This window comes from Perna viridis, chromosome 10 (genome assembly GCF_037379345.1).
Source record: "Perna viridis isolate PV_CMFRI_1.1 ecotype Kerala chromosome 10, ASM3737934v1, whole genome shotgun sequence".
In the NCBI taxonomy this organism is placed as follows: Eukaryota; Metazoa; Mollusca; class Bivalvia; order Mytilida; family Mytilidae; genus Perna; species Perna viridis.
In genome coordinates this window covers 7,943,273-7,955,489 of record NC_142454.1, presented here as the reverse complement: position 1 = coordinate 7,955,489, position 12,217 = coordinate 7,943,273, and the positions used below count along the sequence as shown (strand labels likewise).

General features: G+C 34.1%; 1 protein-coding gene across 2 annotated transcripts; it reads right to left on the bottom strand.

The window, feature by feature from the left end:
• Positions 1-6,356: 6,356 nt before the first annotated feature.
• Positions 6,357-12,057, bottom strand: LOC148604369 (high mobility group protein DSP1-like). 2 transcript variants are annotated; one of them, XM_088547743.1, is made up of 5 exons: positions 11,926-12,057; positions 8,124-8,289; positions 7,707-7,861; positions 7,281-7,449; positions 6,357-6,937 (listed from the first exon to the last, which is right to left on the bottom strand). In XM_088547743.1, the coding sequence occupies exons 2-5, from the start codon at positions 8,268-8,270 to the stop codon at positions 6,803-6,805; spliced, it is 606 nt and encodes a 201-aa protein (XP_088403869.1). In that variant the 5' UTR covers positions 8,271-8,289; positions 11,926-12,057; the 3' UTR covers positions 6,357-6,802. The 2 variants fall into 2 exon arrangements, with proteins under 2 accessions (XP_088403869.1, XP_088403870.1); XM_088547744.1 differs by lacking the exon at positions 11,926-12,057 and adding an exon at positions 11,676-11,816.
• Between the last annotated feature and the right edge of the window lie 160 nt (positions 12,058-12,217).

Below are 12,217 nucleotides of genomic sequence, written 5' to 3'. Positions count from 1 at the left end.
TTCAAGACTTTTTTAAACTCGTGCCTATGATTTAAAGCATGTTTATTGTACGTGTATTTAGTTCTTTTTTTCACTAATTTACTGTCCATATTTTCTTTCATGGTTTGAATACTGGTTTTACCGATTTTGACAGGTGGAAATTTGATGCTGCCCATTTGTGTTGAAATTTACCGGAAATAATAAACGATAATGAAGGTTTAGCGCTATAAAACCTGGTCGACCTATCTTTCATTTTGAAATGCCTGCACTAAGTCGGGCCCATTGCGGTGGTACTCCAACTTTCCTGTTTGTGTCTTGATATTGCCACACGGACTTTCCTTTTGACTACTTATCAGTTCGGTATTTTTGTTATTACCCTTCATTGTTCATGACGTCTCTCCCCTATTGGTCAAAACATTTTATACCAAACTCCGAAACAGCGGCGACGTTTTAAAAGAAGGAAGTGATCCTCATTTCAATTGCATGAAAAGACTGTGATCTCATCGAATTTTAAAGTATCTACCTCTCTCTATTTCTAAGTGATTTGTCACTCAGACGTAATTTTGTAAAACACTTGTCATGATTGTTTAGATAAAATTCTCTGTCCAGATTTGTTTCTAATAGGACTGGTTTCTCCATATTTTTGAATAGACACAGTCTATGACATTGGTCATATGCTTATCACCTTTTTAACACGGCTGTGGTCTAAAGAGCTTTGAAGCACGTCATATTAAAATTTCCCAATAATAGAATTTCCCTTTATTTGAAAAAAATTAAGTCGCTAATATTGTTAGCGACTTCTTGCGCTCGTAATTTCAGTAATTTATATTAAATATGATTTGCATAATTATATATTACTACTCCACGTTATGCTGCAGATCTGTGCCGTGTTTACCGCCATAGCGTCATAGTTCTACCTTCATGCAAGATCAGAAATATGTACATCTTAAATATCATACACGTGTGTTTCTTGCTTGTATGAAAACGGGGAGTTTACATGAAATGATTGGTTAGCACTGAACATTACCCAGTTTCCTTATCAGGCACAGGGGCTCGTTACAAGACTATATGTCATACACATTAGCAGGGCCTCGATAACTATAAATATTCATTACCAGTTGTTTAATCTGGTTCCTAACATGGTTCTATGGTCAATACCATAAGCGCCCCAAAGATCGCTGAAATGTACCTCTTTCAGAAAATATCATTCACATTTCTCTGTGTGATTTTGCTTGTATGTGAACGGGAAGTTTACATTAAAAAATGAAAAATGATCGGTTAGCATTGAATTTATGTAACATTACCCAGTTTCCGACTCAAACAACTCCAACTCGTTTCAGTAGACTAAATAGGTCATATACATTATCACTACTACTAATGGTGTTTTTAATGTCCTTGAAATCTGACCGCAAACCATAGTGGTGCACCGTGTTGGGAAAGATGCCACGTTCCTCGCACGTTAAAGAACCCTACTGTGGTATTCTCCAGGAGTAGGAACCATAGGGCTCCGCCACAGGAGGCTAAATTGCCCGACCCTACCCACCTCTCCCTATTTCCAGTGGCAATCAAAATTTGTCGACCCCATTGTCCTTGTGTCCCATCCCTTTTTCATTTCATCGTCATTTCATGTTCATTTTATCATCAATTTCATGTTCATCGTCTGAATATAGCTGAAATATTTCTGCTCGGACGTTAAACCCCAACAAAGAAAGAAGACTACCCTGTCGGGTCTCGCACGGACGGTTACACTATCCGGGCCCCGATATCTATATATAACCATTGCCAGTTGTTTAATCTGGTTCCTGGTAACCAGTTGTTATGATTGAAATCATTCGGATCATCACGGGTACGGAAGAGTAATTCAAGGGAACCCAAATTCTAGCTGAAGTTACCTGATTTTAGAGCATATCGCATTCGTGCCATTTCGGATGTTGAAAGTAAGCCAGAATCACTGGAGTTATGAGAATATGTAGCGACTTCGAAGACTTCAGTCTTTCATTAAAATATGTCAAGTCATTAGATAATTTAGTAGAATACAATTATTCCGCCATGCACTTTTTCTTTTGGATTTAAGCTAGTTCCTCTTTTCCCGACTTTTGGAGGTAGTAGAATAGTTAGGTAAAATACATTTTTATCAATTCCTGTCCAAGTTTATAAATAATATCATTCCATTATTTTTTTCTAGATAAGATTCAACTATTAGTCCCTCCCCCCCACCCCCCTCCAAAAAAAAAAAAAAAAAATTCCAGGCAGATATTGATATTTGACTAAGATTAGTATTATTTCCCATATTCACTTCTGAACAAGGCAAAAATCTTATAAATACTCTCTATAGTATACAACCATTAATTCATACAAAGAGAGATAACTCTGCTTTGTCTGTTGTCTTGTGAAAAATCCTAATAACTGTTTGGAACACGGGATTGTACAGTATGTCATGCCAAGCATATCCTGACTCATTCCCTATTCTTGCTCAATTAGAAGTTTATATAAGAGACTGACAAAAACTGCCAACAACATGTTTTATATGATACCAAATTGAAGAAATAATTCTGATTAAGGGAGCAAAGATTTTCGCAACAAAAATTTTGCATGTCATTTCATAAATTGAAATGTTCCATAAAACAAAAAGTTAATAAAAGAGAGAACAAAAATTGTTACAAAATGTTTCAGCATTCATGTTATAATGTTTCTCTAAAATTAATTCCCTATATTGGTTCTTTCTAAGGGTTATTCAATAAATGTATGGGAGGATTGAAAGGCAGTTTTGTTGTGACCCAACCACCCATACATTTTTTTACGATTAACGCACCTCGTGAATTTCCCTCATACAACACTAAATGTGAGAAAAAGCAACCCTTTTATAAAAAAAATCAATCAAAAATGAAATAAAGAATCATAACCAAAAAGTATACAGACCTTCAGATTTATAAGTGTCTTAAGTTTTATAATAATCATAATTAATAGTTTTTTAAGATACGGCAGGTCATGTACCCCCCCCCCCATTAGTTCCAAACTCCTGCAACTCAAAAAGTTTTAATTTTATATTCATCAATTAGTTTGAGATAAATATTGTAATCTGATTGGTTACAATAATTTTGTTATATCTCAATGGATAAAAAAATAATGACACGCCCCTATTCAGTTATATTCAGAGCTACTTTTCTCATGTTTAAAGATAATGATGTGTTTTAAAATTAACTTATAAGAATTGGCAATGATAAAAATTTTGTCTATTGAATACTTTTTCAATAGACAAAACTTTTATCATTGCCAATTCTTATTGTACAGACCGCTTGACTATCATAACAACCAAAGTTTTCAAGAAATTTAGATAAGTTGTTCTCAAGTTACGGCGCGACATGTGAAAAAAAATCTTAAATCGGTCCCTGTTTTAGTTACAAAGCCCTGTTACTCGAAAGTTTTTAATCTGATTTTCGCCAGAAAGTATACAGACCGTTTGATATAACAAACAACGATCTTAAGTTTCAAGAAATTTGGAGAAGTTGTTCTCAAGTTACGTTGCGACATGTGAAAAAAAACATGTCGCTTTTTTACAAAAAAAAATCAATAACTTGAAAATAAAATATTGAATCATCACCAAAAAGTATACAAATTTCACATTAATATAACTAACAAGTGTGTAAAGTTTAAAGCAATAAATAATTATAAATCGTTTTTGAGATACGGCGCGACATGTAAAAAAACACCTCATATTTTAGTTACAGTCCTGTAACTCTAAAAGTTTGAATCTGATTTTCACCAAAAAATATGCAGACCGTTTGACCATCATAAGAAACAACTACGTCAAATTTCAATAAATTTAAATCAGTTGTTCTGAAGTTATGGTGCGACATGTTTACGACGGACAGACGGACGGACAACGGGCGCATAATTCTTTAACATTATTCTCCATTTACGATATTGCTCGGACGTTAAACCCCAACAAACAAACCATTTACGATAATTGTTCTCAATTGACAGTGTGACGGGGATACTCATATTCATTTACAAGATTTTCTGTTACGTTATCTACATAAGATTTGAGTTTTAGTTGAAATTTTGTCTTTTAAGATTTCTTTGAACTAATGAGAATTTGGACTATTTAACGGAAATTAAAAATTATGAAGTCCTTCTGGAAACTGTGATGTTACAAGTTGGTTACAGTGAATATAACCATAGGTCTGTAATTGAATTATAGGCCTCTGATATAACACAATTCTGACATACTTTTTTTCAATAATATAACTTATAATCCATTATTAGTCAAATGACATTGTTCAAAGCTCTTTATACCACAACCATGGTAAAAAAAAGTGATTAACACATGACCAATATTTCGAGCAACACATAGGCTGCGTCTGAAAAATGTGAGTAAACTTTAGTCATAATAGAAACGAAATAAACCATGGAAACTCCATTTGATCATTGTTTTACTACAGGCTGGCCATTTATGTCGTTATTCAACCCCTTACTATCGTTTGGGGTAAAACATTGCGACATAAAGAGCCAGCCCGTGGTAAAACAATGATAAAATGGGTTTACCATAATTTATTTCTTGACTGACCTTCCTAGGACCCTTTGATGAATAGCTTTTCTCGGTCCCTTAAAATCCTCCGTTCAAGACCAAGCCATAATAATTGACTCTTCTCTCGCTTGGCATTGTGGTTGGGTGAATGCTCTTTTCTGGGCCATAATCCCTGAACAGTTAAACTCACAACCTTAACCTTAACTCAGCCTGCATTTAGTGGTGTGATATTTCAAAGAGATCCGTACACTTATGATCAAGCATTTGTCTTCGACTGCCCCGTGTGTGTGTGTACGGATTACAGAATAGGGGTGTAAATTGAAATAAAGGCAGAGAAAATACAAGATTCCTCATGGTACATTATGGTGTTTGACAGCGGTCTCGATCTGATCAAATAGGATTATCAATTTGATCCGATGGAACAATCGGAAAAAGGGTATAATGTTCAATGCTAACCGATCATTTCATCTTTTAATGATATGTTCTCGTTCTCCTACAAGCAAAAAACACACGTGAAACTCATATGTATAATATTTAAGAGGTACATTTTAATCTCATATGAATCTGACGGCATCGATTAGTAGCATATTGTTGTGGAGTAATAATATATAATTATGCAAATCATATGCGAATGTAACAGTACTGAAATTATGAGTGAAAGAACTCGTTAACAATACTTGCGACGTAAAAGACTGGGATTAAGGGCTACGAAGTATTATTCGAGGTTCAAGATATTTTCTCTTAGAAGTTAAAGGCCAGGAAGTACTCTCTAGCTGAGATTAAAGGCTAATTAGTATTTCACAACACTGTAGGGAATAACATTTGTTTTACCCTAGTAAGCCCACAACACAATACTACAATTATAACTTTAAGAACTAAAAAAACTGAACAATTCACTTGGTGATACCCTGGCTTCCCTTCCAAGAAACCATAAAGGATAACCCGTAAGTGATTTAAGCATACAGATATAAATCAAAGTAGAAGGTGCACAATTGTATCATGTAATAAAGAATCTGTGAAAGTTTCATCAAATTCCATTATGAGGTTTCAGAGTTGAAGTTTTGAATAGGGTCCCCCTTGGTCTACCTTTGACAAAATCCGTAATTTATATCAAGAAACCCCATAAGTAATTCAGATGGGAAAAAAAAAGGTGCACAATAGCTTCATGTAATAAAGAATTTGTGAAAGTTCATTCAGAGGAGGGGTCCCACTAAGTCCATATTTTGAATTGGTAAAACCCCAAAAATCATTCAGATGGGGAAAAAACAGGTGCACAATTGTAGCATGAAATATTAAAAATCTTTCGAAAGTTTCATAATATTCCATTCAGAGAAGTTGCGGATTAGAAGAGGACTCCCCCTCTGCATCAGAAAATCCTAAAAATCGTTCAAATGGAAAAAAAAGGTGCACAATGGCATCATGTAGTAAAATTTAATCCAATTCCATTTAGAGGTGTTAAAGGAGTTGCAGATTAGAACAGGGAACATACTAATGTGTTTTGCATCTGGAAAGCCCAAACATGAGTCAAATTCCATTCAGAGGAGCCGGGGAATAGAAGAGGTCCCCCAGTTGACAAAAGACTGAGTCTATAGTCTATTTTGGCATCAGGAAACTAAAAAAATCATTCAGATGGGATAACAAAATAGGAGGTGCTCAATGGCAACAGTAATTAAGAATCTGTGAACATTTTTCAAATTCCAGTCAGAGGTTACGGAGGAGTTACATATTAGAACAGGGATGGACACACAGACACCATGATCACTATATACCTCCACTTTTTAAGGGGGGGGGAGTTCAAGGACAGTGTTCAATTGCTAAATCATATACAGATGTAAAATAAGCACAAGAATTGAGTATTCAAATTTTATTATAAAATCTATTTAAACAATACACACAATAATTAAGGAATTCCATGATAAAAAAACTTAAGTTGCGAACAGAAAGCACTTTCAAAACAGGAGACAACCCGAACTTCTTACAATTTGTTCCCAACCTTGCAATTTGTCAAAAAAAAAAAAAAATGAATACTAAAACTCAGTGATGTAAAAGTACTTGACAAAAACAACTTAAAAAGAAAATTGATTTGATAAAAACTTATCAATACATTTGTTCATGAGGTCAAGAAGTCCTATTGCATGGTGTGAATGGGGTGAATAAAATAATGAATTATTTACAATGAGAAATATACAATCTATAGTGAACATTATTTACAAATGAGATCTCAACATGATATTGTACAGTTTTTGATCCTAACTCCCTTCCCCCCTGAAGTTTGGATGAAAAAAAAATGTTCATTTATTCATCATCATCTTCTTCGTCGTCATCGTCATCATCATCATCATCTTCCTCCTCACTCTCTTGTACCTTGGCTTTCTTTGCTGGGGGTCCTGCCTTTTTCACAGGGGCACCACTCCTGTAAGCTTCCATTTCCTGGAAAATAATCAGTTTTACACTAAACTGAGAGCGACCATGTATCAATGATGTTAAATTTACATGGCAAAGAAAAAATATCTTGTTTAAGATTACCCTACCTAATCTAGGACATTTTGTTGGTCATTTTGCAGTTAAAAAGTATTAAAGTATTCAATTAAAATTTGAAAATAAATTGAATTTAAATGGTTAAAAACATAAAAATAAAGCCAATTACTACAGGCCTAAAAATGACCTGAAGAGGGGGGTGGATATAAAATAGTGTTATGAATCACTCAAATTGAAAAACTTTTGTTAAAAGGGAGAGAACCCTTACTGACCAAATAAAGGAAATAACATTTACCCTTTCATATCTGATTTTATCTTTAGCTGCCATTTCTTCAAATCTTGCTCTGTTTGTGCATTTTTCCCAACGTTTGCCCATCTCCTTGGCAACATCAGCTACTGACCAATCGGAGTGATCTTTCCTTACTTTTGGTCTCTCTTCATTACAGAAGAAAAAGAAAGCTGACCTGTGATAAGACAAAAAATTTAATATTATACAACTACATGTACTTGTTACAAAAAAAAATGAAATCCGTCTTAATATTTTAATGCATACTTATGAATACTCAGGATATTTTTTAACACCCATAATTCAATTAATTTACAGGCAAATACTGTCAACTCCTTTACAGTCAAAAAGAGGCAAAAACACATAACATTAATAATTCCCTATTATGAATTGTTGCTTAATCCAAAATTATGCTACTTTTTTACATGTACATACAATGATCTTTTTGGTGCATTAGGGTCCTTTTCTCTCTTCTTTCTGCCTACTTTTTCTCCTGGCTTTGGGGTGTAATTCTGCATCTCTGCTTCATATCTTGACTTATCTTTTTCTGCCATTTCTTCAAATCTTCTCTTTTCCTTAGCACTCATTTCCTTTTCAAGAAGAAAATATAATGTAAAATAGTAATCTCTCTTAACAATATATTTTAAGTAGCTAGAACTGCTGTACTATAAAACTAAATGTAAGCAAGAAAAAGTAGTGTAAAAAGTTTCATAGTTAATGCCTGAGCAAATAAGCTTAAAATTTTCTTTGAATATGTAGTTTTTTTTTAAACATCAGTCGAACTCAAAGTTAAAAACATGTTCCTTTACAAATTTATCAACTTAATCACTGAATAATCTACGCAATCTGTACCTTCCATTTTTCAGCACATTTCTTTGTAAATTCAGCAAAAACAACTTTCTCTGTTGGATGTTTTTTCTTGTGTTCCTCTCTGCATGTCTGCACGAAGAAGGCATAAGAGGACATACGCCCACGAGGTTTCCCATCTTTCTTTCCCATTTTGTTAGTCAATGTAGTTCTGAAAAAAAAAAAAAAAAAAAAATTCACTCACTAGTTAACTCCTTTAAGTTGATCTGTAGTGGCTTTCCTCCTATGGCAGATATTTCATGCATTTCAGGACAAGACCTCAGGGTTTGTAACTAACTACATTTGTTTGGTGGTTAACAGGACTACTTCAGAGGTAAAACAGGTAGTCCCCAGACGCTAATGACAGTTCTCTTCTTTGATCTTATGAAAAATATGGCAAAATTTAGATAGTGCATAGGACTACCATGAAAAATTTTCAAGTAGTCCTCCAAAATTAGGATGGCACAGGACTACTGGCTACGGTTAGTGTCGATCCCTGTAGTAAAGAGCACTTCTACCAATCAAACAGTCTGCAACAGCAAACAGGTACACTTACATGTTTGCATGTTACACATTTTCTGACTTGGAGCCAACCAGTTGTCACTTTATCCCCTTTACGCCATGTGCTTGGCAAAGAGGCAGTGACTAAAATTTTTAGTCTTTAGTGCGACTCAGCTGGGATCCAACCTAGGAAGTTCCAACACTCAAGACAAGTATTATTCCATTAGACCACAGAGGCAGTTTCTCCTCAAACAAATGTAATGCTGTCTAAGAATTAAATGCTTTACAATGCACAGCTTAATACAACTGCATAGGTTGATAACTGAACAGTTTCTGCAAGTATGGACACAACATAAATTTAAACTTGATACATGTACACCTTTGAGTTTACACTGGAATAAGACAATTGACATGGGTAAAAATTTGACTAGAGTCTGAAAGGTCCCCTTTTCCTAAATCATTCTAGTCACAACCTCCAAAATCAATCCCGACCTCGCTTTGAAATTGAGGATATGGCACCTTGTGGTACATGTACAATTTCAAAGAGATCCATTATCCTCCAGGAATCAGAAAAATGTTCGTTTCAGGGGCCTTTGACTTCATGGCCACTAATTCCTAATTGAATTGAGTCACAACCCCCAAGATAACTCAGACTTCCTTTGGTGGTTTGGCACCTTATAGTACAATCCAATTAAAATAAGACCTTATCAATTGTCTATTTCAGTCACTTCATTTTTTTCGGGAGTTTGAGAGACAAGGGTGTGATTTACAGAGCCAATAAATTAATTATCCTCAGATTTGTGACAACTAAGTGAAAGTTGTCATGACTTATAAAGTCTAGTCATAAGGCCAAAATAAATAAGAGTCTTGTTTCCAGCCAGAAAAAAATAGGGTTCGTATGTTGGAAAATAATTTTTGTTAAAATTTTCTTCCAACATTTTTATACTAGTGCACCACCACGGGAATATAATTTTATGACACAATGTTTATTATCTTTTTGTTAAACTTCCTCCAATTTACTTGTTTCAACTTAATAACAACATTGTTCAGATGTAACATGCTTTCTGATTGGATTACAAATTCTCTTATCCTAATAGACCAAATTTTTATACTAAAATAAATTAAAGGAATGACTGTTATATTCCTTATATAGTTGATAATGTCAACTGATTTAATTCAGGGTTGTAAATAAAGTTGCAATATGAATAAACTGCTTCACAATAGCATTAGAAAAGATCTTCGAACTAAGTTTGAATGCCACAAGAGAGACAATACAACAATTTATCTTTTATTCAATAATGAAAATCTTAATGGGACTTGAACCTTATCATGTGTATTAAATGCTTATTAATTACAAATCATCACAAAAGTAAACAGCTAAAACTCAAATTTATCAAAAAAAATATTTATGGGGAACTCAGGGTAAAAATAACTTTTAATAGTAAAGTTATGTATCAAATTAATATCTGCAAGCATGATGGAATAAGTAAAGAAAACTGATTTGCCAAACTGACGACATGCAAACCTGAAGTTCCATTACAGTGAAAGTCGCCAGTAGGAGACTAACAAATAAATAGGAAATGGCAACCTACCTTTCCGATTTTGTTAAAAATGTAACCGTAAAAAATCATATTATTTTTCAGACCTAACAATTAGGAGGTGTCACAACAAATAAACAACCATAATCATTACAATTTACTAAACTGTGAATGTTATTTCTTGAAAGAGAAATAACCTGACTTCACTTACAGATTTTAACAAATTAACCATAGCATAATATCTAATCAAAGAGTAATCAATGGAACCAAGGTTATAGCGGTAATCAAAAGAATGTAATCCAGGGACAAAGACCACACATACACAACAAAGAACATAAAGTAACTAAAATCATACATACAAAGTAACAAAAGCAAATGAGCAACTCGAACTCCACTAAAATCTGGGAGCATGGACCAGGTGTACCGGTAGGGTCAGCGTCCTGTTTTTTCTAGAAACATCTGCTGTGTTGCTCATAAAAAGTCAAGTCCAGGGGTAGTGGAACAAGAAAAGGAAAACTATGACCCGTTGAATAAATCAGTTTTCATGGTGCAGATGGATACACCATAATGTTCCACGAGTGCATGATGACGACTATAAAACTTCTGTATTGATGACTTCAATCTACTGATCATTGGCATTCATGTATTTATTTTGTTTCCCTCAAATCATGAGGTGAATTTTCTAATACATGTGTATAGCTTTAAGGCAAATCATTTCTCCATTCATCCATTTTCTATTGCACCCTGAAGCCCATTATCACCAAATAACAATATTCCAATTTTAGTTAAAAAAAATCAATAAACAACTGCAATATTTACTTCTTTTGTCTATTATTTTCAGGACGAATAACAAAAAATAAGTTCAACAACATTTCTCATAATATTTTCCCATTATAAGTTATCCATACAAACCCTATGCAGAATGTTGAAAATGACAAAATTTATGCTTTAAACACGACCGCATCTGTTATTTGAACAAAGAAAAAACAAAATGAATGCCTAAAACCATTTCCGAGTTGCCGTCACAACAATTAAATCCTTTAATCATTTCCTTTTTACATTTCAAAGTCATCCCCATTGCTTTCCTATGGAAGATTTTTTCCCTATGTAAACCAATGTAAAATTCAGACATGGCGCTGATTTCAGCCGCCGACAAAGAACGACCTCAAAAAGCACCTTCACAAAGTCAAATTCCAATACCATGAATGAAAGTACCATTAAATTTCATCCTTCTTTCGATCTATTTCGCTACTAAACAATTACAATCCTTTTCCTCAAAGATTCAGCTTCCCGATTTTACTACCCATAGAGTCCTATGGTTATATAGTATCTCTATGTACAATGCAAACTGCCTTACTCTATCGTTGATGGCTGTACACAGCTTTCTTCACAAAGGAATGGCGACATTTCGCACCGATTTACAAAACAAATCAATATCGCTCGTTCACCAAAATTTCAGAAAATGAAGATATTTGTATAGTCTACAAACTCATTGATACACTTTAGCGTGTTAGCCTACCTCTAAAAAGAAAACCTTGCGAGTAAGTCCAAATACTACGCTATGGCATGCACAAGCTTAAAGTAATGGCGGTTGTCTACTGTGTAAATCTTGCAAAAGAGGGCAAGTTTCCAGACCAAATGCATTCTCCCTCTCAATCAGATAATATTCAAATGACAAGAAAACGAAAGTTAATTGTCTTAAGTTTTGCATTTTTCAGATTAATTTTTTTTTTCTTCATAACAAGTATTTTAAAATTGCAAAAACTTACCTATACCCTTGCTGGAGAACGCCGCAATGCTAACCCACGCTACAATATACCAGCTACATAGACAAAGCTATGGGGCGAAATCTACATTCTGATTGGTCAAAATGTCTATTCATTTGGCATTTTAACCAATCAACAGTCAAGACAGGTGCGTGACGTATATGCAAATTAGTCAGTCAAAGGAGATCGTGACATGTGACTCACAATTGGAAATCACATTGGTTGTAAACAAACAAGTGTTTATCAAAATGGTAACAGATGAATGAGTATTATTTCAATATATGCGAGAACTTTA

Excerpts from the sequence above, each read along its gene's own strand:
- LOC148604369 (XM_088547743.1), bottom strand. The coding sequence starts at position 8,270 with ATGGGAAAGAAAGATGGGAAACCTCGTGGGCGTATGTCCTCTTATGCC. Across the intron at positions 7,862-8,123 it reads AATGTGCTGAAAAATGGAAG|GAAATGAGTGCTAAGGAAAA; the intron begins GTACAGATTGCG and ends CTTCTTGAAAAG. Across the intron at positions 7,450-7,706 it reads AATGCACCAAAAAGATCATT|GTCAGCTTTCTTTTTCTTCT; the intron begins GTATGTACATGT and ends GTCTTATCACAG.